Source organism: Periplaneta americana, chromosome 13 (assembly GCF_040183065.1).
Source record: "Periplaneta americana isolate PAMFEO1 chromosome 13, P.americana_PAMFEO1_priV1, whole genome shotgun sequence".
Taxonomy (NCBI): domain Eukaryota; kingdom Metazoa; phylum Arthropoda; class Insecta; order Blattodea; family Blattidae; genus Periplaneta; species Periplaneta americana.
The window spans coordinates 54,152,088-54,172,570 of NC_091129.1; the positions used below are offsets into that span (position 1 = coordinate 54,152,088).

A 20,483-nucleotide genomic window follows, 5' to 3' on the forward strand; every position below is an offset into this window, starting at 1 on the left:
GCCTGAGAAAAGTGACATAAGTCAATTTCGACAAACTTTTTTTGATAATTTATTGACAACTTACACTGGTTTATGTCGATTTGATTTTTTTCTGTATGCATTACTGTAATGGGAGAAATACTTATGTCTTCTTTTTTTTCAAGGGAGCAGATGTTCCATAAATTTTTAATAAATTACCAAAAAAGGTTTTTGGAAACTGACTTATGTCACTTTTCCCAGGCACTGCAGATTTATATTATTGATTCCAGTCTGTCTATTACACTTAGGAAGAATGTTTTTGTTGATCCATTTTCACTTTCGTGCTCCATTCATTCTGCCAAATATTGTAGCTCTCCTCTTCCAATTCCTTGAGTACGGCGCTTTATGGTAATTTATTGTAGCACACCTCAATGTCATTTCTTCATGCCTTTTGTTTTGCCCAACGTGTCTGCCAGTTCACTGCCATATGTTCCCACATGGGCTTCAACCCATGCGATTCCTATTTTCCATTGAAGATTTCTTCCTAATTTCTTCGATGAGGCTATTATGATTCCTGGTGCTCTTTATCGAGTATAAAGTTATCTGGCTGTCTGTATAAATTTGCGCTGTCCTTTCACTGATGTCTTGAAATACTATTGTGGATAATGCTTCTATTGCTTTAATTATTGCAAGCTACTCCGCCTGATTGTTCCAGCAATTAGAATGGAGTCTATACGTTGACTGATGAACAAGTTGGTATTCTGTAAAAAATAGTGACTCCTGCTCCTACTCCATTGTCGCTCTTACTTCCGCCTGTGAATATCTGTACTGTAGGCTGTTGGGCATCGGGCTCATAAATCTTGTTCACTTCTGCTGGATGGACCCAGTGCTGTTTCGCTGTTTTCCTCTCCACTCGATGAACCCAATTTTCTCTTCCTATCTGGATGTCATACAATTTGGCTGCTTCTCGTGTCTCTATTATGATAGGAGTTACGCCATATCGAACACACAGTACTTTGTTAGAGACTGTACGATAAGCTTTACCGATCATTATATTCATGAGTTTTTTTACTCTGTTGTATTTTAGTGTATTGTATTCTCTTGACACTGCTTCTCTCCAAACAGGTACCCAGTACATTAGTAGAGGTAGTATGGTTCCCTTAGAGATTGTTTTCAGAGCTTTGTGTTTGAGCCACAGCTCAGTCTTGCTGACCTTGATAAGGAATGAATCAGTTTGGTGCATTTTTCTGCTACGTTGCTTACATGTGTAGTGAATCTAAATTTATTGTCCAGGATGATTCCCAAGTATTTCATTTGGTTAACTTGGTGTAGTAGTTCATCGTTAACATAGACATTAATATTGGTCTCTCTTCTCTTCTCTTCTCTTCTCTTCTCTTCTCTTCTCTTCTCTTCTCTTCTCTTCTCTTCTCTTCTCTTCTCTTCTCTTCTCTTCTTCTCTCTTCTCTTCTCTTCGCTTCTCTTCTCTTCTCTTCTCTTCTGGACACCAACATTACAGAATACTTATGTTCATAAAGTTTATTTTGTTTTGTGTTGCCCAAGACGAAATTTTTTACAGTTCCATATTTGCGAAATTTTCTACTTCATAAGCTCCTTCTCCTTTGATTGCCAAGATGAGCTAATCCGCGAAGGCTACCGCTTTCGTCTGCAAAGCTTAGATTTAATAGTGAATTATACTGGAGATTCCAAAACAGTGATCCGCAGTTAGAGCTTTGTGGGCAGCCTCTACTAACGACTCTTTCTATTATTACGGTATTTATAGATATGATGGCAGTTCTCTGACAGAAGTAATGTGTATGTGTATACTGTATGTAGACTATGTATGTATGTATGTATGTATGTATGTATGTATGTATGTATGTATGTATGTATGTATGTATGTATGTATATGTACGTATGTACGTATGCATGTATGTTTGTACAAGGTGTCTGATTTAAGCAGTTTTTTTAAGGCAGCCCAAATAGTCCAGACATGTTGGAGGTATTTAACTGTTTCGCAGGCAGAATCAGGGATGTATAACGTCCACTGACATCATCACGTGATTGTTACGGATTTTAGTTTTCGTATGATAACTTTATGTTATACATGTGCAATCATTCTGTTATATTAATTATTTATTTTCTTTCGGCTTTTCAACATTTCTCATAATCGCATTTTTCATTGGATAGTCTTTATCGAGTCATTTTTTCTTCTCGTATTACTTCTTAATGCTCACTTTACATGTGATGATTTATATTTATTATTTGGATTGTTTATTGAAATTTTGATAAGGAACTGAATTTAACTGTTGTTTTATAAATGTTTCACGGTAGTTTTTTCTATATTTTACATTTATTTTCTATTTATCATTTGAATTATTTTGTGAAATATGGTATGAAATGGAATCAATTGCAATTGTGATAACGGTAATGATAATTGATGATAACGGCAATAGTTATAATAATAATAATAATAATAATAATAATAATAATAATAATAATAATAATAATAATAGCAAAATAAATTAAAATAAATTACAAGGGTTCAACTGTTATGAATGAATGAATGAATGAATGAATGAATGAATGAATGAATGAATGAATGAATGAATGAATGAATGAATGAATGAATGAATGAAGGGTAAGACCTCCTCTTGCGAGGGGTAGCTCGGTAAGAGTCACGCGGGGAGTCCGCGTAAGCGGTTAGCTTCGTTAGGATTTTCTCAAATCTAGGCAATCACTGGACCACTTCCGCACTTCACCTCTTTATTCCTCTCTCACTTCTTTGCGATCGGGCGCTGTATGATCGTGTTTGTCACTGCTCACTAAGCGTACTTCCTTCTTTCCGATCGGGCACTAGATGATCGTGTTTAGCCCCCTTCTTCGGATGTCTCTTCAGCCGCTGCTGTCTCGTGCAGTCCTATAGCGCTTTCAGAATAAGAAGGCATATGGCCTACGCCAATCGAGTGCTAGCAGCAGTGCGACGTTGTCAGAGTTGTCACACAGTGTACGAGACGTGGAAGACAGAGACAACAGATAAGACAGAAATATCGGTTGCAGCTCATTGCAGCGAGCGGGTGGGTCGAGATCTGTTCCTTCATTATATGTAATATTTAAATATAATTACTCTTGCTGAAGTAATGTTCATCCCAATCTTTATTACTTCTTCGCTTCACAGATCAATAGATTTTGGAGGCACTAACTTTCGAAATAAAGTGACAGATATGTAGAAATTTACTATGCTAATGTCAGACAAAGAATGTCTTAATTAAAAAAAAAAAAAAAGAATGCTGCATATTGTATTGCACTATCTGACATGTAGAAATACTCTCCTGAAAATACAGAGAGCGAGAAACATTATCCTTATGTTCAGACTTCCTTGTACAGCAATGTTGAATTTATTATTGTTTATTTCTCCAGAGGAAAGATGAGATAAAGTTTGTTGGGACTGCCTACGAATCTAGCGATAATAAAACGTAAACATATCTGTAAATACGTACCCGTAATTTAGTATTGATATTGAAGTTGAAAAGTATTTTATTTTTTCTTTGCTAAATTAAGCCTATATAATTCAATTTAATTCTCAAGTTCATACATACGCAGGGGTCCAGGGTTCTATATTCTCGTTACGAATCTGGTTATAATGCAACGTATATGTGATCATACATAATTCAGTATTCATACTGAAACTGTAGATTATTATTTTTTTTTCAGTTAAACTAAGTCTATCTAATTTAATTTTATTCTCTAACTTTTACGTATCTAAAGGTCCAGGGTTCTATAGTCTGGCTAAGAATCCAGCTATAAGAATATAAGCATACCTGTAGGCCTAATTCAGTACTCATATTGAAATTGAAGATTACTTTCTTTTACTTTGTTAAATCAAGCCTATCTAAAATTTCATTTAATCCTCAAGCTTATACCTGCCTAGAGGTCCAGGGTTCTATGTTCTATCACTCTGGCCTGGGCAGTATAAGCCTACGAGTGAAGGTAGTTATATATAAGTGAATATGAAAACCGTAACCCAATAATATCGTTAATATATTGAAGGTAAATTTGTATATTAGAAAAAGGTATATAATGTAATATATCATATACAACGCAAGGTTTTTAAAATAGAAACTGAGTTTTGGAATTATAAAATCTCCTCGCTTCTAGCATTCTTGTATTTATTTTTATTTTTTAGTAGGTTATTTTACGAAGCTTTATCAACATCTTAGGTTATTTAGCGTCTGAATGAGATTAAGGTGATAATGCCGGTGAAATGAGTCCGGGGTCCAGCACCGAAAGTTACCCAGCATTTGCTCATACTGGGTTGAGGGAAAACTCCGGAAAAACCTCAATCAGGTAACTTTCCCCGACCGGAAATCGAACCCGGGCCACCTGGTTTCGCGACCAGACTCGCTAACCGTTACTCCACAGTTGTGGACCGCCTGTATTTATTTTAAAAGTAAAATGTAATTAAATTGCTTGATCTTAAAAAGTTTTTAATGCTCTTAAGCAAGAATGTTGTTAATACTCTTCGTATAACTCATCGAAAAAGAGGCAGGAGTGTTTATGTTTACAATATCAACCAAATATCTCATACGTTTAAGCAGTATTTCGTCTTATGCCATGTATAATATTCCAATGAAAAGTGAAAATCGTATCCGTGGTTATTCTCAGCTTTCTCCTTGCTTTCCACGTTCTATAATGTCACTGCTAACACATACTACTAATATATTCTACTTAAAATATCGTACGATGAAGTAATACACGATTCTGAAAATCGTCCAAATAATTAACACGTTTTGCGTTATTTTCCAGGAGAGGTAAATACAGGTACAGTATACTACCAATTTGAATTATCCCTTTGCCCTGTCCGAGAATACGAGATAACGTATGCACTTCTAAACCACATGCCTCTACAGTCAGATTCTTTATTTCTGAAAAATCGACACTCACTGCATCATAAGCTAGTCCTTCAGAAAAATTATATTACAGAAAATAAAATACTCCTCGCCTGTGAGTGTAGTAACGGTACTATTCTTTTGCGTATAACAGATGAAACACCAGAGCCACTTCCAATCCCTTCAAGAGACATTGTTATGGTAAGTTACACATCACACAAGAGAAAACAGTCCACGTCTGAATTTGAAAATAAACAGAATCTATCTTCGTTTACAGAGAGGGACCTCAGAGCAAAATACGTTGTATGTTGTAGGTTGGGTATCTCTGTTTAGCCCTAAAGCGATAACACGCGAACCAGTTGACATATAATTGCCATTCTTGTACTGTTCAATTCAGAATTCGTAGCTCTATCGAATGGCACAGCTTAAAATTCATTCCTAGCCATAAATATTGTGCGCGCAAGAAAGAAACTAATACGCGACGCTTCAGCGAGACTTCGCGACGATTTAACTAGGCAACACCGCTTCACTGTTATTGGCTAGTCGAGCTAGACCAGCCTGAACTAGCTCCGCCTTATATGCCTTCTTATTCTGAAAGCGCTTTAGTCCAGTGTGCTCCTGCTTTCTTCTTGAAGGCGTCGTCATGCGTGGGGTCCACATTGTAGAAATGTACGCCCATCTGGTGTTCTGAAGCCTCGCCACGTGTCCTCCCCATTTCCATTTCAAGTCGGTAGTAGTAGTAGTAGTAGTAGTAGTAGTAGTAGTAGTAGTAGTAGTAGTAGTAGTAGTAGTAGTAGTAGTAGTAGTAGGGTTTAAGAAGGGCCCGTCAGCTACTATGGCTATTTGCGCCCTTATCTAAAATTCTTAATATAACAAAGACATAAATAATATAATAATCAGAGTGCTAAAAGAACTAAAAAGCGTTGTCACGATAAAACGAGGCACACAAATGCAGTATACATAAGGTGATTTCTACAGAATCATAAAAGTGAGCAATTCTACCACACTAGGTGGTATTCAAAACGAACAAATAAAACAATAAAACTAAGGCCACCAGAGATAATTTGTGAATCATATTTTAAAACCATAAAATTTTATAAAATATTCGGATGTATAAAGTCCGAAATGTCAACAATGTAAAATCAAATATAAAACAGCAAATGTAACCTCCGGATGTAAAGGGTCCGGAGGATAAGTAAAGCGGATCAATAAAAAACTAAATCACCTTATCCAAACCTGTATTTGATAAAAAATCTCAGAACTGCATTTGTACAATTAAAATCATTTCCAAGACCGTCACGTAATGTCGGCCGAATTCCATATTGCCTCCGTGCATGGTGATATTTCCTGCAACGCAATAAAAAGTGTTCCAACTTAAGTGGAACATGGCACATATCGCACTCCGGCTGAGGTTCGCCACGTAGGAGATGGCCATGTGTCAGATGACAATGGCCAATCCTCAACCGGGTGAGTAAAACCTCCTCGTGTCGCGACGCTCTTGTAGACGAATCCCAAACTCGAACAGTATGCTTTATATTTCGTAATTTGTTTCCCTCTTGTGCAGACCATTCTCCTTCCCATTGCCACCATATTTTATATTTCAAGTAGTTTTGAATGTCCTGCCACCTCTCGCGCCAATATACCAGAGAGCCATTCAGTGCGCCAGCCCTGGCTGCAGCATCCGCGGCCTCATTTCCTGGAATCCCTACATGACCAGGAATCCACACTACTCCAATCTCATATTCAGAGCAAAGGAGAGTATGGAACAGCTGCTGAGTTCTTAAGACAAGCGGATCATCACAATTAAAAGACTGCAAGGACTGGATGGCACTTAAAGAGTCGGAACAGATAAGGAATCTGCCCCGAGGTTGCCTAATTAAAAACAATAAAACTCTGTAAAAAGCATAGAGTTCAGCAGTGAAAACACTAGTATATTGGCTTAGTTTATATTTAAATATCTCTCCAATTGTAACGAAGGAACAACCAACACAATCATTTATCCGGGATCCGTCAGTAAAAACTAATGAATAATTTGGATATCGGGATAAAAATTCACTAAAACGAAGTCTATAAACAAAAGCTGGTGTAAAATTCTTAAAACAGCGGCTCAGACTTACATCAAACATGGGACGTCGCATAATCCACGGTGGAGTGGTGGTATACTCCAGTGTGCGAACTGATGGTAGATGTATATCCAGCTCAGAGAGCAGTTCACGAAAGCGCACACCTGCTGGACGAAGTCTCCGTGGATTTTCACTGTATCGGCCGTAAAGAGACGAATGATGGAAAGAGTCATAAGAATTGTGCTCAGGCTGCAAGCGAAGCTTAACAGCATATGAGCAGAACAAGACATTAAGTCGCCGATACAGTGATGGTTCTCCTGCTTCACAATAAAGACTCGCTATCCGACTGGTTCGGAAGGCCCCTGTAGCGAGTCGTATCCCATGGTGATGGATAGTATCTAAAAAACGTAATTTAGATTTATTTGCTGAGCCATAAATAAAACAGTCATAATCCAGCTTTGATCGTATAAGAGCTCGGTAAAGACGTAAAAGCACTGTACGGTCTGCACCCCAGCGAACCCCTGACAAAAGGCGTAAAATGTTTAAGGATTTCTCGCAACGCATTCTCAAATCACGTATATGTGCCTCCCTCGTTAATTTATAATCAAAGATAAGGCCCAAAAATTTCGCAGTGTCTGTATATTGCAACTGTACTCCATTAAGACGCAGTTCAGGATGTGGATGAAGTCCACGTTGGTTGTAAAAGTGGACACACTGCGTCTTCTGAGTGGAGAATTTAAAGCCATTGCGAACAGCTCATTCTGATAGTACGTTGATGAACAGCTGCAAATGTCGACCGATGGATGGAAGATATCGGGAGCTGTAAAATAGACTGAAGTCATCAACGTACAAGAGAGAAGATACTCGGCCACCCACACAGTGGGCAATTCCATTGATCGCAATGCAGAAAAGAAGAACGCTTAATACAGACCCCTGCGAAACGCCATTTTCTTGGAGATGTTCGTTAGAAAGTGTGGTGCCTACTCGAACTCGGAAATACCGCTCTGCCATGAACTTCGCAATAAATGTTGGTAGACTGCCACGAAGTCCCCAATCATGCAGAGTTTGCAGAATGCCATATCGCCATGTGGTATCGTAAGCCTTTTCTAGATCAAAGAAGACCGTCACAAGATATTCCTTCTTGAGGAAAGCATCTCTAATGGCGGTCTCTAGCCGAACAAGATGGTCTGCGGCTGATCTGTGCTTACGAAACCCACACTGGATATTAGATAATCGGTTTTCCGATTCGAGTACCCACATCAGGCGTTTGCTTATCATCTTTTCCGTAACATTGCATACGCAGCTGGTAAGACAAATTGGCCTATAACTGCCAGGTAAAGAAGGATCCTTTCCTGGTTTCTGGACTGGGATTAAAATGGCGGAACGCCAAGCAGATGGAAATACACCCTCAGTACAGATTTTGTTGTACATTGCCAGAAGAAAGGATTTTCCAGCTGGCGGAAGATGGCGAAGCATACGGTTGTGGATGTTATCAGGGCCAGGGGAGGTGTCAGGGGATGCGTCCAGTGCCGCCTCCAGCTCCTCAGATGTGAACGGTGCATTGTAGTGTTCAATGTTATTAGATGTAAAGTTCAGAGTTAGTTTCTCCGCAGTATCCTTAATTTTTTCTAATTCCGGGTCATAATTGTTTGAGCTGCTTATCTGTGCAAATGAGTGAGCGAAAATCTCTGCAATTTCTATGTGACTGGTGGTCGGTACGCCGTTGTTCAGAAGACCCCGAATTACAGAACTATGTTTCCCCATTATCCGACTGACTTTGTCCCACACGATGTTAGCTGGGATGTTATTTTTTCAATGAATTGACGTAATTTGTCCAGGACGTCTTCTTAGTATCGCACACAGTGCGACGAGCTATGGCTCGAAGACGTTTAAACTGACAAAGTTTTCTTGGGTCGGGTGGCGCTCAAATTGGCGTAAAGCACGTTTGCGGTCTCGGATTGCATCTCTACAGGCGTCCGTCCACCAAGGGACAGGGAAGCGTTTTGGCCTGCAGGACGACCGGGGGATAGATAATTCCACAGACTTAATAACCACATTTGAAAAGTGCTCTACGACGGAGTCCACACTTTCATATCCAATATCATCGAATGATATGGACTCCGAAAATCCGACCCAGTCAGCCTTTTTAATAACCCAGTTTGAAGAGCGAGTTTCCGCAGGACGTAAAGCGGACATACGCATTCGAATGGGGTAGTGGTCACTACCATGAAGGCCATGAATAACTGACCATTCGAAATGCGTGGACAAAACTGAGCTACAAATAGAGATGTCTATCATGGAGAAAGTACCGTAAGCCGAGGATAGATGTGTTGCTTCCCCGGAATTTAGGGTAATCAGATTAAGGCGGGTACATACCTCTGCTATTTTATTTCCTCTGCCATCATCAGAATTAGAGCCCCAAGAGTGGTGAGATGTATTAAAATCTCCTATTAACAAATATGGAGCAGGTACCTGCGATAGAATGTGTTCAACGTCATTAACTGTGTAAGGTATATCAGGGGGCATATAGACACAAACTATAGAGAACTGGACGCTAGATAAAGATATTCTAGCTGCTATACATTGATGAGGAGTGTTAATATTGATGATGGAGGAAAAGATATTTTGACGGAGTAGGATGGCACAACCTCCATTGACCCGAATACCGGCAAGATGATCGTACCGGTAAATATTGTATCCTGAAATATTCAAGGAATGTTCGGGTCGGAGGTGTGTCTCCTGTAGACATAAATAGCAGGGTTCTCATGATAGATCAATTGTTGTAGTTCTGTATATCTGCTGCGTACACAGTTCATATTCCACTGTACAATATCTGTCATCGCGAGGAGCTAAATCATGATGGTGGCTTCACAGGCGATCTTCTCTTTTTTTCTTTTCTATGGATTGATGCCTTTGTCTGGGACTGCTTAATCTTGGACTGTGGCGACTCACTTGCAGATCGTCGCACTACTGATCGTGATCTTGATCGAGGACGTGATCGAGAGCGTGATCTCGATCCGCCATCCGAACTAGGAGCGCGACGTTCCGGTGTTCTACCAGGTCTAGAATCTTTCTCTGCTGTCACGGTAGCGATCTTTCTAGGTACGTAAGGCCTGATATCCAGCCCACACGAGTCGTCTGACTCAGCAGTCTGTGTCGCAGATGTTGTTTGTGCAACGTTTTTGCGTATGTCCGAACCGATGGCACCTAAAGCACCGCATTGGATTCGGCACATACGCACGCACAGGGACACGCTCGTACCCAACAAAGATGTATTCTGGCAAGAGAGACGTTTCAAAGGTCAGAAAGACTGTGGTCAGGGGTTCAGTCCGTCCGTCCCGCTTACGCAGTAAACGGTAAGCCTTAGATACGGACTGTTCCGCCAGCTCTAATTGGATCTCTTCATCGGACATACCATCTAGAGAATCCGTATGCACAAATCCTCGCGTGGTGTTCAGCGAGGAGTGTCGCTCTACTCTGATTGGGTATGATCCCAGCAACTTCGCTGTCAACAGTGTTTCACTCTGTTTTGCAGATGCAGTCTCAACAAGGAGACTGCCATTCCGGAGTCAAGTTGCATTTCTGACCTTGCCTACGAGTCCGTCGAGCACGCGTCTCACGTAAAATGGACTAATGTTTTTCATTGCTTTTTCCGTCCCATCCAACGTTATACTAATAAATTTTGGAGACGGTACTTTAATTATTACCTTGTCAGGGACCAATTTCATTGCAGTGTTAGTCTTATTAACTTCAGTTGTACTGTCTTTTACTATTTTCATTTTCTTTTGTTGCTGTTTTTCCGGAGAGGAAGAGGAGCGCGAAGAGGCCATTTTGAACTGTCCCCCCCTACGGAACCGTCGGCGTCAGCCTGCCACGGGGGGGGGGGCGGAAGAAAAAGACACCTAAGAATTCTTCGCGGTCTGTGCAGGCCGTGGGGACCCCCCCACAGCCCGATCCCAAGCAACCCACTTCACGCAAGTTACCCTTCAAACTGGTCATTACACACCTAATGGCAAGTCTCACACCAGGGGCGTGTCGCAGTTTTATGCCACTACCACGGGAATAACTGCCCGTGGCTCCCCACTCTACACTGAACACAACCGCCAGACTACTTCGGCTAACTCCGACCTACCCTCCCAAAGCCGGAGCAATCCGAGATCGCACGCAGCTTCAGGGGACTTGTGGTTGATTACACTGCGACACTCATACGTCAGCGTTAACACGTCGGAGCGATATATCCGCCCCGGCGAGCAGAGTCGGTCACCGGGACGTTTAAGTCGCTCCGGGCCCCCATTGGGACTCTACGTGAGTGTACATGACTACTGGTCCGGGCTCCGCACCTAGACTTGCATATAGAGGCAATATGAAGGGTCCACTATTGCTTCGTTGCCGGGCGCACTGTCGGGCCACACAAGTCGGAAGTCGCGCTCGAAACCGTGGGACAGGACCACGGAGATAGGAAAGATCCCCGCTGATGAAACAGGAGTTATAAACCTAAGAAACTTAACCTAATAATAGATACAAGAATTAGAAGAGGAAGAAGAATGAAGCCAGCCACCGGCGTGGCTCAGTCGGTTAAGGCGCTTGCCTGCCGGTCTGAAGTTGCGTTCGGGCGCGGGTTCGATCCCCGCTTGGGCTGATTACCTGGTTCGGTTTTTTCCGAGGTTTTCCCCAACCGTAAGGTGAATGCCAGGTAATCTATGGCGAATCCTCGGTCTCATCTCGCCAAATATCATCTCGCTATCACCAATCTCATCGACGCTAAATAACCTAGTAGTTGATACAGCGTCGTTAAATAACCAAATAAAAAAAAAAGAATGAAGCCTCATCAGACATTGTTAACAAATCCCGTCATGGTGGCGGACGTGGCAAGAACAAAACAGCGGGGATGGAGCGGTGAAAATGGCTGTGATGATTTGGTGGGCGTTCCGCATGCAATGGCGGCCGGCGGAGAGAAATAGTGATGAAAAAGAAGAGAGAACAAAGAGGAGTGGTTGGTGATAGGACGAAAAATGGCCGAAAAGAAAAGCACGAGAGCCACCATTGCACCCCCCGGTCACCACTTGGAGGAACCCACCTCGACCGGCATTTCAAGTTGGTCTTGATACGTCTTCCAATTTGCTTATTTCCGTTATCCTGGTGTTTGGTAGTTTTTCTTTAAGGGATAATCCTAGTACTTTCATCTCTTTGACAAACTTTAATGCGTTTCTTTTGTGTTTTCGTGAAGTTCCAGGTTTGACATCAGTAGAGTAGTAATGGAAAAATGGAGTAGTCTAGTGTTTTGATCTTGATTTTTCGGCTTTTTTTTTTTGTCTAATAGAACGAATTTTAGGGCCAGAAAGCTTTCCATGCTATCGCTACTCTGCGTTTTATTTCTTTGTCCATGTTGTTCTGTATTCCTACCATTCACTGTTCCGCGATCGAAAAAGTTCGAGAAACACTGATTCAAAACAATACATTCCTAATGGTCCTAATAATATCATTTCAGACACTCCTATAGGCCCAAAAGTACGTTGCATTATAGGTAGAACTATATTTTCTGAGCCATGCGGTATTTTTGACAGATGCAACATCAGGTAAAATACCGAATATAGAAATCTTATTGCTTCCTTTTTAAGTTAACAACACTACAATCACTTACTCAGGTTCTGAAGGACATCTGTATATCAATATTCACTGATTGAACCTAAACAGATCTTAAAAATATGACACTTGTTAACAGGCGCTCCTATAAACGTCATGGAAGTAATGGGCATGTACGCAACTGATCTCATTTCTTCATGCGCTTTTGGCATCAAGAGCAACTCTTTCAATAAATCCAACGCCGAAATCTGGGAGAACCACAGAAAGATGCTCAACTTCTCTGTGCTTAACGGCTTCTCAACTTTGCTCATGTACTTCGCGCCCAACTTCCACAACATGCTGAAATTCAAAGTATTTAGCGACGAGTATACTCAGCTTCTGCGTAGAATCGTCTGGAGTTCCATCAAATACAGGTGAGAGATGTCTTAGTTACTCCGATAATCAGATATTAAATAGACATAATACTTGATTTAACATGGAAATTTATTGGACGGTCTGCGAAATATTCATAAAATCTAACAGCAACTTAGATATAATTGAAACTGAAGTCATGCTTATTCAGTAGCTAGTGACATTAATATAATGCTTTTCAATCAACTTAGTTCGTACGTCGTAAGAATTTAGTGCAGTCGCTCTTGATGCCTCATTTTGATTACTGTGACACTCTCTACACTGACCTTAACATGAGACTGACAGACAGACTACAATGTGTTCATAATGCATGTGTTCGATTTATTTGCAACATCCGTAGATCTGACCGTATCACACCTTCACTAAATATGCTGTCCTGGGTCCGTCTCAAAGAGCGAAGAACTATGCACTCTCTCACTTTACTCTTCAATATTCTTCAGAACTCTAATCCTAGCTACTTAACTTCTCGTTTTCAACATTTGTCCTCATATAACGAAACAGATACTCCCTCACAACACCATATCACATTCTCCATTCCTAAACACAGAACATCCTTCTACTCTTCATCTTTCACCGTCCCTGCATCTCATATCTGGAACTCTCTGCCCAACATGTCAGAGACTGTCGGACAATGTCTCGTTTCAAAAATAAACTAAAACTGCCTTTTTTCAACTCAGATTCCCTTCAAATATAAGCCCTTTCTCTGCGATAGTTTTGTAAAAATATATATTTATTTCTTTTCCTTCCTTTCCTCTTTTTTGTTCCTTGATCACCAGATGAATTTATTATGATAACCTTTTTATTGTGAATTTTACTTAATTTTCTTATTTTATTATTATTTCATTACATTCCATTTCGTTATATTCATCCTTACGTTTTTCTATATTAACTATTTGTACTAAATGAGTTGCTTTTATTGTATTCCAATGTATTTTACTTTCTTTTTTCTATTATGGTATTGTTTTCATGTTGTTTAGTGTCGATTATTGTTATGCTGTAATTTTTTTTGGTAATATGTTAGTATTCTGTTCTTTAACTTTTTGTAAAAATTTTCACTGTTTGTCTACTTTATAACCTGGTAGAGTGTAAGAGAAGGCCCTATGGCCTTAACTCTGCCAGTATAAATAATAATAATAATAATAATAATAATAATATATTATTATTACTATTATTATTATTATTATTATTATTATCATTATTACTATTACGTCTGATCTTTTTCCTGCAACAATATTTTGTTTGGAAGCATGTAACATTTAACTCACCATAAGTAACAGTAACAGAGCTTTAACATTACGAGGCAACGTTGCTTAAGAGCGATTGGTTGGCGTTGTTCAGGGGGCTAAAAAGTCGAGCATTGCTGTAGAAGGAGGAGTCTTTTAAAAACAGTTTTAATACTAAATTTTCTGATGAGTAATAATCTTAATGCACTTCAATAAATGTATAATACATTTATTTTTAATACCATTTTCCTAGATATTTTAATGCGTATACCTTCATAACTACCACGCCCATATTCAATTTTCAGGATGCTGTAACTTAACACAAATTTAAAATAAACTATAACCTGGGAACTTTTTCACCGCAATTTTATCATAAATCAGTTACTAGAGTATTTCACAATCTTTGTGAATCACCCTGATTATAAACAGTGGCGTGTCTTGTCCTTCACGAACTGTAAGGTATTCTGGAAGCAACTTCAACCCCAGCAATGCACCACTCTAAGTTCGTTAAATGAAAACTCGTGCACTTCATGAAAACAGAGAAGACATAAATGATTTTTTCGTGAAAATTAGATTTCAAGACCTATTAGCAATACGGAGGACAGAACTAAAAAGTTTTAGTGTGAAATTGAAGTCTTAAGTCCTGACTAGTAGAGAGGAAACCTTTCCCGCAATTGTAATTTACAGTATGTCAGTGATAACCATGTTTCATTATGCATATAAAAAGTCGATTAATTTCATCCTTAAGTTTCACTGCTTTAGAATGAGCGAAAAGTCCTGTATATAGTTGTGGACAAAACATAACGTCCTTAGTTTCAAAAGTATTCAAGGTACTCACCCCTTATCGCGTACTGTAAATATCAGTGAACAAAAGGCAACCCTTTTCTCACAACTACCTTCCATTGTAAAAATCGCTGAAAAAGTTGAGCTGCCTTCAGGCGGTGGAGTAGGACAAGGGCGTTATGATTTGTCTGGAACTATATCCCTATCATCAATATACTAGTAGATTTACAATGATTTGGCATGCCTGTTATGGATCCAAAACATCCACAAGTACTGCTTCATGCTCGCACTGGCAAATGAATTTCCAGATCTTTTTCCTCATTTTCCTTAGTATTTGCAGCGTGACAGTCGTGAAAACATTGATCACAGCATTTTTCAAAAGCGTTTGAAACGTAGCGACTTTTGCGGACATCGTGTTTCATGATTCATCAGTGAGAAATGTCTGGCGTGTGAGATTTGGGCTTCGTATTGATCCTCTCAAAAGTGAAGGAAATGTTCTCGGATACCGGATGAATCCGTTTATCTGTGAAAAGCTCTATGAAACTCATTTTCACACTCATGGCGAAATGAGCTCTTGCGCCGTTTTGTTGAACCTGTCTTTCCTCTGGAATTCAGGAAGTAATCATTCGTTAATCGCATGGAGGTAAGTCATATGGCCATCGAAGAAATAGGCCTACGGTACAGGCAGTTGATCTGCTACCCTGCCAAATCATAATGTGAGGTGGATGCAAGAAAGGAGGAGTACGAAGTAAAAAAAATGGTACATAAATAATATTCAAATTGAGAGTGTGACCAAATTTACATATTTAGGTGTAATGTTAGATAATAAGGGAGAGTGGAAAGAACAAAATGGAAATACCGTAAATAAAGGAAACGTAGCACTAACAGCAACAGACAAATGTTTAAATAAATGACCCAACACAGACAGCAAAAGATTAAATGATATTTACAGAGCGATGATTGAAGCAAAGATATTAAAGTAGATAGATGGATTTATTTAGCAATATTATACATACAGATGCACTACACTAACAGAATTTTCTCTTAAATCCAATGCACGGGTCTTATATAATGTTGAGGTATAGAGAAATTACTTATCAGAAGTAAATATACATAGATAGAATAAGATCTAAATTATGTAAGAAATATTTGGGGATCACATAGAAATGCCTCAAATACAGGTATTGCAGCCAGATTCGAAATGGGGATGGAGGATAGTAGGGGAACAATATTAGTTACGAAAATTAAATTTTTGACATATACATCTTGGTTACACAACTTCCAACACTATATCACTTCACATGTTAAAACTAGGTTACCTTGTTTCCTAGTTTCAGCCTGTTGTAGGGTATCTCAGAACTGGGTGGTCCTGGTTTTCGCGCCTTCTGATTGTGCTTCCTGTAGGGGTGTGTTTGTGTAATGTAATATGGAGTCAAAAAGTATGTGTGTTCTGAAATTGAGTTATGTATTAAGGATTTCATGGGGATGTGTTTTTGTGTGTCTGTATATTTCGTATTTTTCTAATGTGTTTAGTTTCTGACTTTTTGGTTGAATATGAAGAATTTCCATGTTTGTATTTATGTTGCTGTAGGTGTGGTTAGCATTTGTGATGTGTTCTGCGTATGTGGAATTGTTTTGTGATTTTGTTATGGCTGTGATGTGTTCTTTGTAACGTGTTTGAAATGATCTGCCTGTCAGTCCTATGTAGAAGTTGTTGCAGGTGTTGCATTTGAGTTTGTATAAGCCTGTGCGATTATATTTGCTTGTTTGTGGTGTTTGTGTGTTGAGATGCTTTTGTAGATTATTTTTGTTCTGTATGCTATGTTGTAATTTAATTTCTTGAATGAGGTTGCAATTTTGTGTGTGTTTTTGTTTTCGTATGTTACAAAGGAACCTTCTATCATGGTGAATTGAATAGGCGGTAATGCCGTATATCTTTGGAAAGAGGAGGCAAAAGTAAGTCAGCAGGTGAAATTTTTGCGCCTGAGCTCCATAGGAACAAACGTTATGGGACTGTAAATTTAACATGTTAGTCTGTGTGAAGTGACTCTATGTGCACACTTAAAGGTTAAAATGAAGTTGTTTTCAAAGTCACTCCATTGAAGACGAGATATTATAGATGTTATGTACTTTAAATAGTACTGCGTATTATCTTTAGGAGGCGGCCACCTACTTTCATCTTACGGAAAGATAAGTCTTGCTCGACCTAATTCTGCTGTTATAGCTACTCCTAAGTTTGATTTGTGTTCAGACTGTGTGACTAATCACTGCTCAGACACTCCTTGCCTCTCATCGTACGAATTCGTAAGCCAGCTCTTCTCCTCTTACGGAGGGTACGGTATGCATGTTGACGCTACTACTTGTTAAAGCTCCAATCTAAAGTTTTGTTTCTCATTCGTGTTCTGTAGGGGGACGTGACAAGTAATTATTGGCGTTTGTATCATATACAGGATGAATCCTAAAGTTGTGATTCAGCTGCTGGTGCGTGAGTTTGGGAACAGTGACGCTAAACCGTCAGTCGCAGACATCCGGATGTTCCACCAATTGAGGGATGAGTTAAAGGATGAACAGGAGATCGTGGAAGCATACAAGTCGCTATTTATTGACGAGACACCAAATTTGGACGTGGAAGATGGGGAGCAAGATTATGGTGACATCGAAGACGAACCAATGGCGGGACGCCAATAAGACTGCCAGAAAGCGGAGGACGCTGAAGAAACGGAAACTTCGTCGCAGACCAACACGTCTTCTTACGCTCCTTCTCCTAGAAGGACCAGACGCCGATTACAAGCAGAAAGCGCTCGACTATATGAACAATACAGTCATCGGAAAGAGACGATCCTTCACTTCTGTAAAAAAATCGATTCCCTCTCGTCACACAGATGCTGCTTTACGATTACGATGCAAAAGTGAAAAAAAAACCTGAAATGGCTGACATTAATGCCATGGTTATACAGCATTTCAAATAAATGTCAAGTACGAACGCTATCATTCATGACAGAATTATCAGGCTTTGAGGCCTACACGTGAAAACTCAAATTGATAGTGATAACTAGGGGGCGGATGTTGATGACCTAAAAATCCACTTAAAATGAACATTAAAATGTCCTTAAACTAATGGAAAAATGACATAGTATTAAAAGAAAATAACATTAAAATATTATTCACTGTACTCGCACTACAACTTCTTAAAAATTAGTCATCTTGCTTCAATGACTGCCCTACGAATCTCGGAGAATTTAGCTAAGATAAAGGAAAACAATATGCAACAAAGTGAAGGTTTTAAGGGTAAACAATGTTTCAATTAGGGATGATCCATGTCAGTGCCTTCACTCTCCCCTCCTCATTCCGCGCTTCACTTTTGTTACCAGATCTTCCAGATGAGGGAGTATGAATGACAAAACAAATTGTGGGCGCAGCGTGCATTCTTGCAATCTTTGTATTAAAATATTGTCTACTACAGTAGATATCCCTTCCGAACCATGTTGAGGACACGTCCTGTCCAGGACACGGTGAAAGTTTCCCCCCTTCCAAACATAAATTCTAAAGACACCCTCGTACCAACAAAAGAACAGTAGTGGTCAAAGTCCTCACTTAAACTAAGCTGTTGTCAGCATTTTATATTACTTCCGTTGTGTGAGGTGAAGCATTCAGTGGAATGAGAGATGGACTTTAGAGTCTGTTCTAAACTATAAAACTCAAACTTCACTGTTATTCACTTATTCAGTAGGAAACTACTACAGACTTGTTTGCTTAGAAAATGATTTAACAGACCTATCGGTAAAGAAGAAAGTAAAATGCATCCCAAATGATCTAAAAGTTCTTCAAAGGATTATAAATGACCAAAAATGCCGAAAAATTAAAAAAAATGACTTATTTGTTCAAAAACGACAAAAAAATGCAATATAGAAATTACTTTTTTACGTTGATATTACCATAGAAAGGATTTCTGTATTAATAGGCATCGTCCTAATGTGAAAAATAAGAAGATGACTTTTCATCAACATCCGCCCCCTAGTGATAACCGTCTTAACTTCAGAGTTTCTGACTCGCGGGTATGGAGATTCAAGCAGCGCAATCATATCGTTTCACGTTCTGTGACGCATAAAGTGAGCAGAAACTTCGCATCAAAAGAGGCAGAGGTGAATCAGAATTCGGACAATTTTGTGTCGAAGATGAAGCAGTTGTACATCGATCGTGGCTTCACTGCTCGCCAGATCCTCAACACTGATCAAAGTCGATTTTAAATAGAGATTCACTCCGGGCGAACCCTGCGTTTCAAATGAAGGTAGAATATTTATGCCACAGTAGGATCAGAGCTGCTACAACATACTCCTACATGATTATGCCAGTCATTTCCATGGACGGACAAATCTTCTCTCCAGTGTATCGTGTGTCAGCGGAATCACAGGAAAAGTTCCCTAAATATAAACCTCCTGACCCATATAACATCAAATCATATGCTTCTGGTTCATCGAATATGTGGAACGCAGATATCATGGATATGCTTTCGCAAGTATTTTCGCCCAGCACTTCTTCATTGCATGAAGATCGATGTCCATAATGTTTCAATTCAAACGCACAACAGCTGTAATATCACGTTTGCAATGCAGTGACTTCGACAACAACTTCATTTTAACCTTTAAGTGTGTACAATGAGTCACTTCCCACAGACTGTCATGTTAAATTTAGTCCCATAACTTTTGTTCCTATGGAGCTCAGGCGGAAAAATTTCACCTGCTGACTTACTTTTGCTTCCTCTTTCCAAAGATATACGGCATTACCGCCTTTTGAGTTCACCATGATAGAAGGTTTCCTTGTTAGTGTGATGTATTTTTTATGTTCTTGTGTTTGTGTTGTATTCCTATGTTTTTTTTTTAATTCTGTTTTGGCTTTCCTATTATGTTGATTATTATGTTAGGGTTGTATCCGCTTTCTTGTGCTATGTATTTGATAGCGTTTAACTCTTCTTTGTTGTAGTCTTGTTGACTCATTGGCATGTCGAGTAGTCTGTCGGAATGCAGGTTGTTTGTGGTGAGTTGGATGACTGGATGTGTTGTGTATGTGTGTTGTTGATGTTGTGGGTTTTCTGTAGATTTTGAAAGTGTCTTTGTTATAAACTTTTGTTATTGTGATGTCTATTTTTGGGTTATATTGTAGAAAAAGAATAAAATTACATCTTGAAACGATGTTTAAGACTTTTACAAACAATGGAAACTAAGTCTAATTGGATAAAAGAATTCGCAAATAATGTAAGCAGTTCAGGACTAAATTGGTTATAGAAAGAAATTGATGAAATTAATATAAATTTGATAGAGTAAATTATAATGGGGAGGAGTAACGAGATAGTGAGACAGAAAATGTTTAGCAAGTAAAATGGTTTAAAATCACTAATAGAATACAAAGAAATGGAAATCATATGGGGACAGGAAGAATGTACAGAAGTTAACAATAAGAAAGAAAGGATGGGACTAGCGTGGAGGAATTTTGGAATTTGGAGATTATAAAATAGAAGAGGAGACGTAGGAAGAGATATATGTCCTTTATGTAATCAAAAAGAAGACGCGTTACATATT

General features: G+C 39.2%; 1 protein-coding gene across 1 annotated transcript in view; it reads left to right on the top strand.

Moving 5' to 3' along the window:
• The window catches only part of LOC138711922 (cytochrome P450 6j1-like), a 100,212-nt gene that overhangs the window by 7,254 nt on the left and 72,475 nt on the right, over window positions 1–20,483 (top strand). The window contains exon 2 of the mRNA XM_069843221.1: window positions 12,630–12,903. Within this exon, the coding sequence (XP_069699322.1) occupies window positions 12,630–12,903 (274 nt within the window). The remainder of the gene's footprint in view (window positions 1–12,629; window positions 12,904–20,483) is intronic.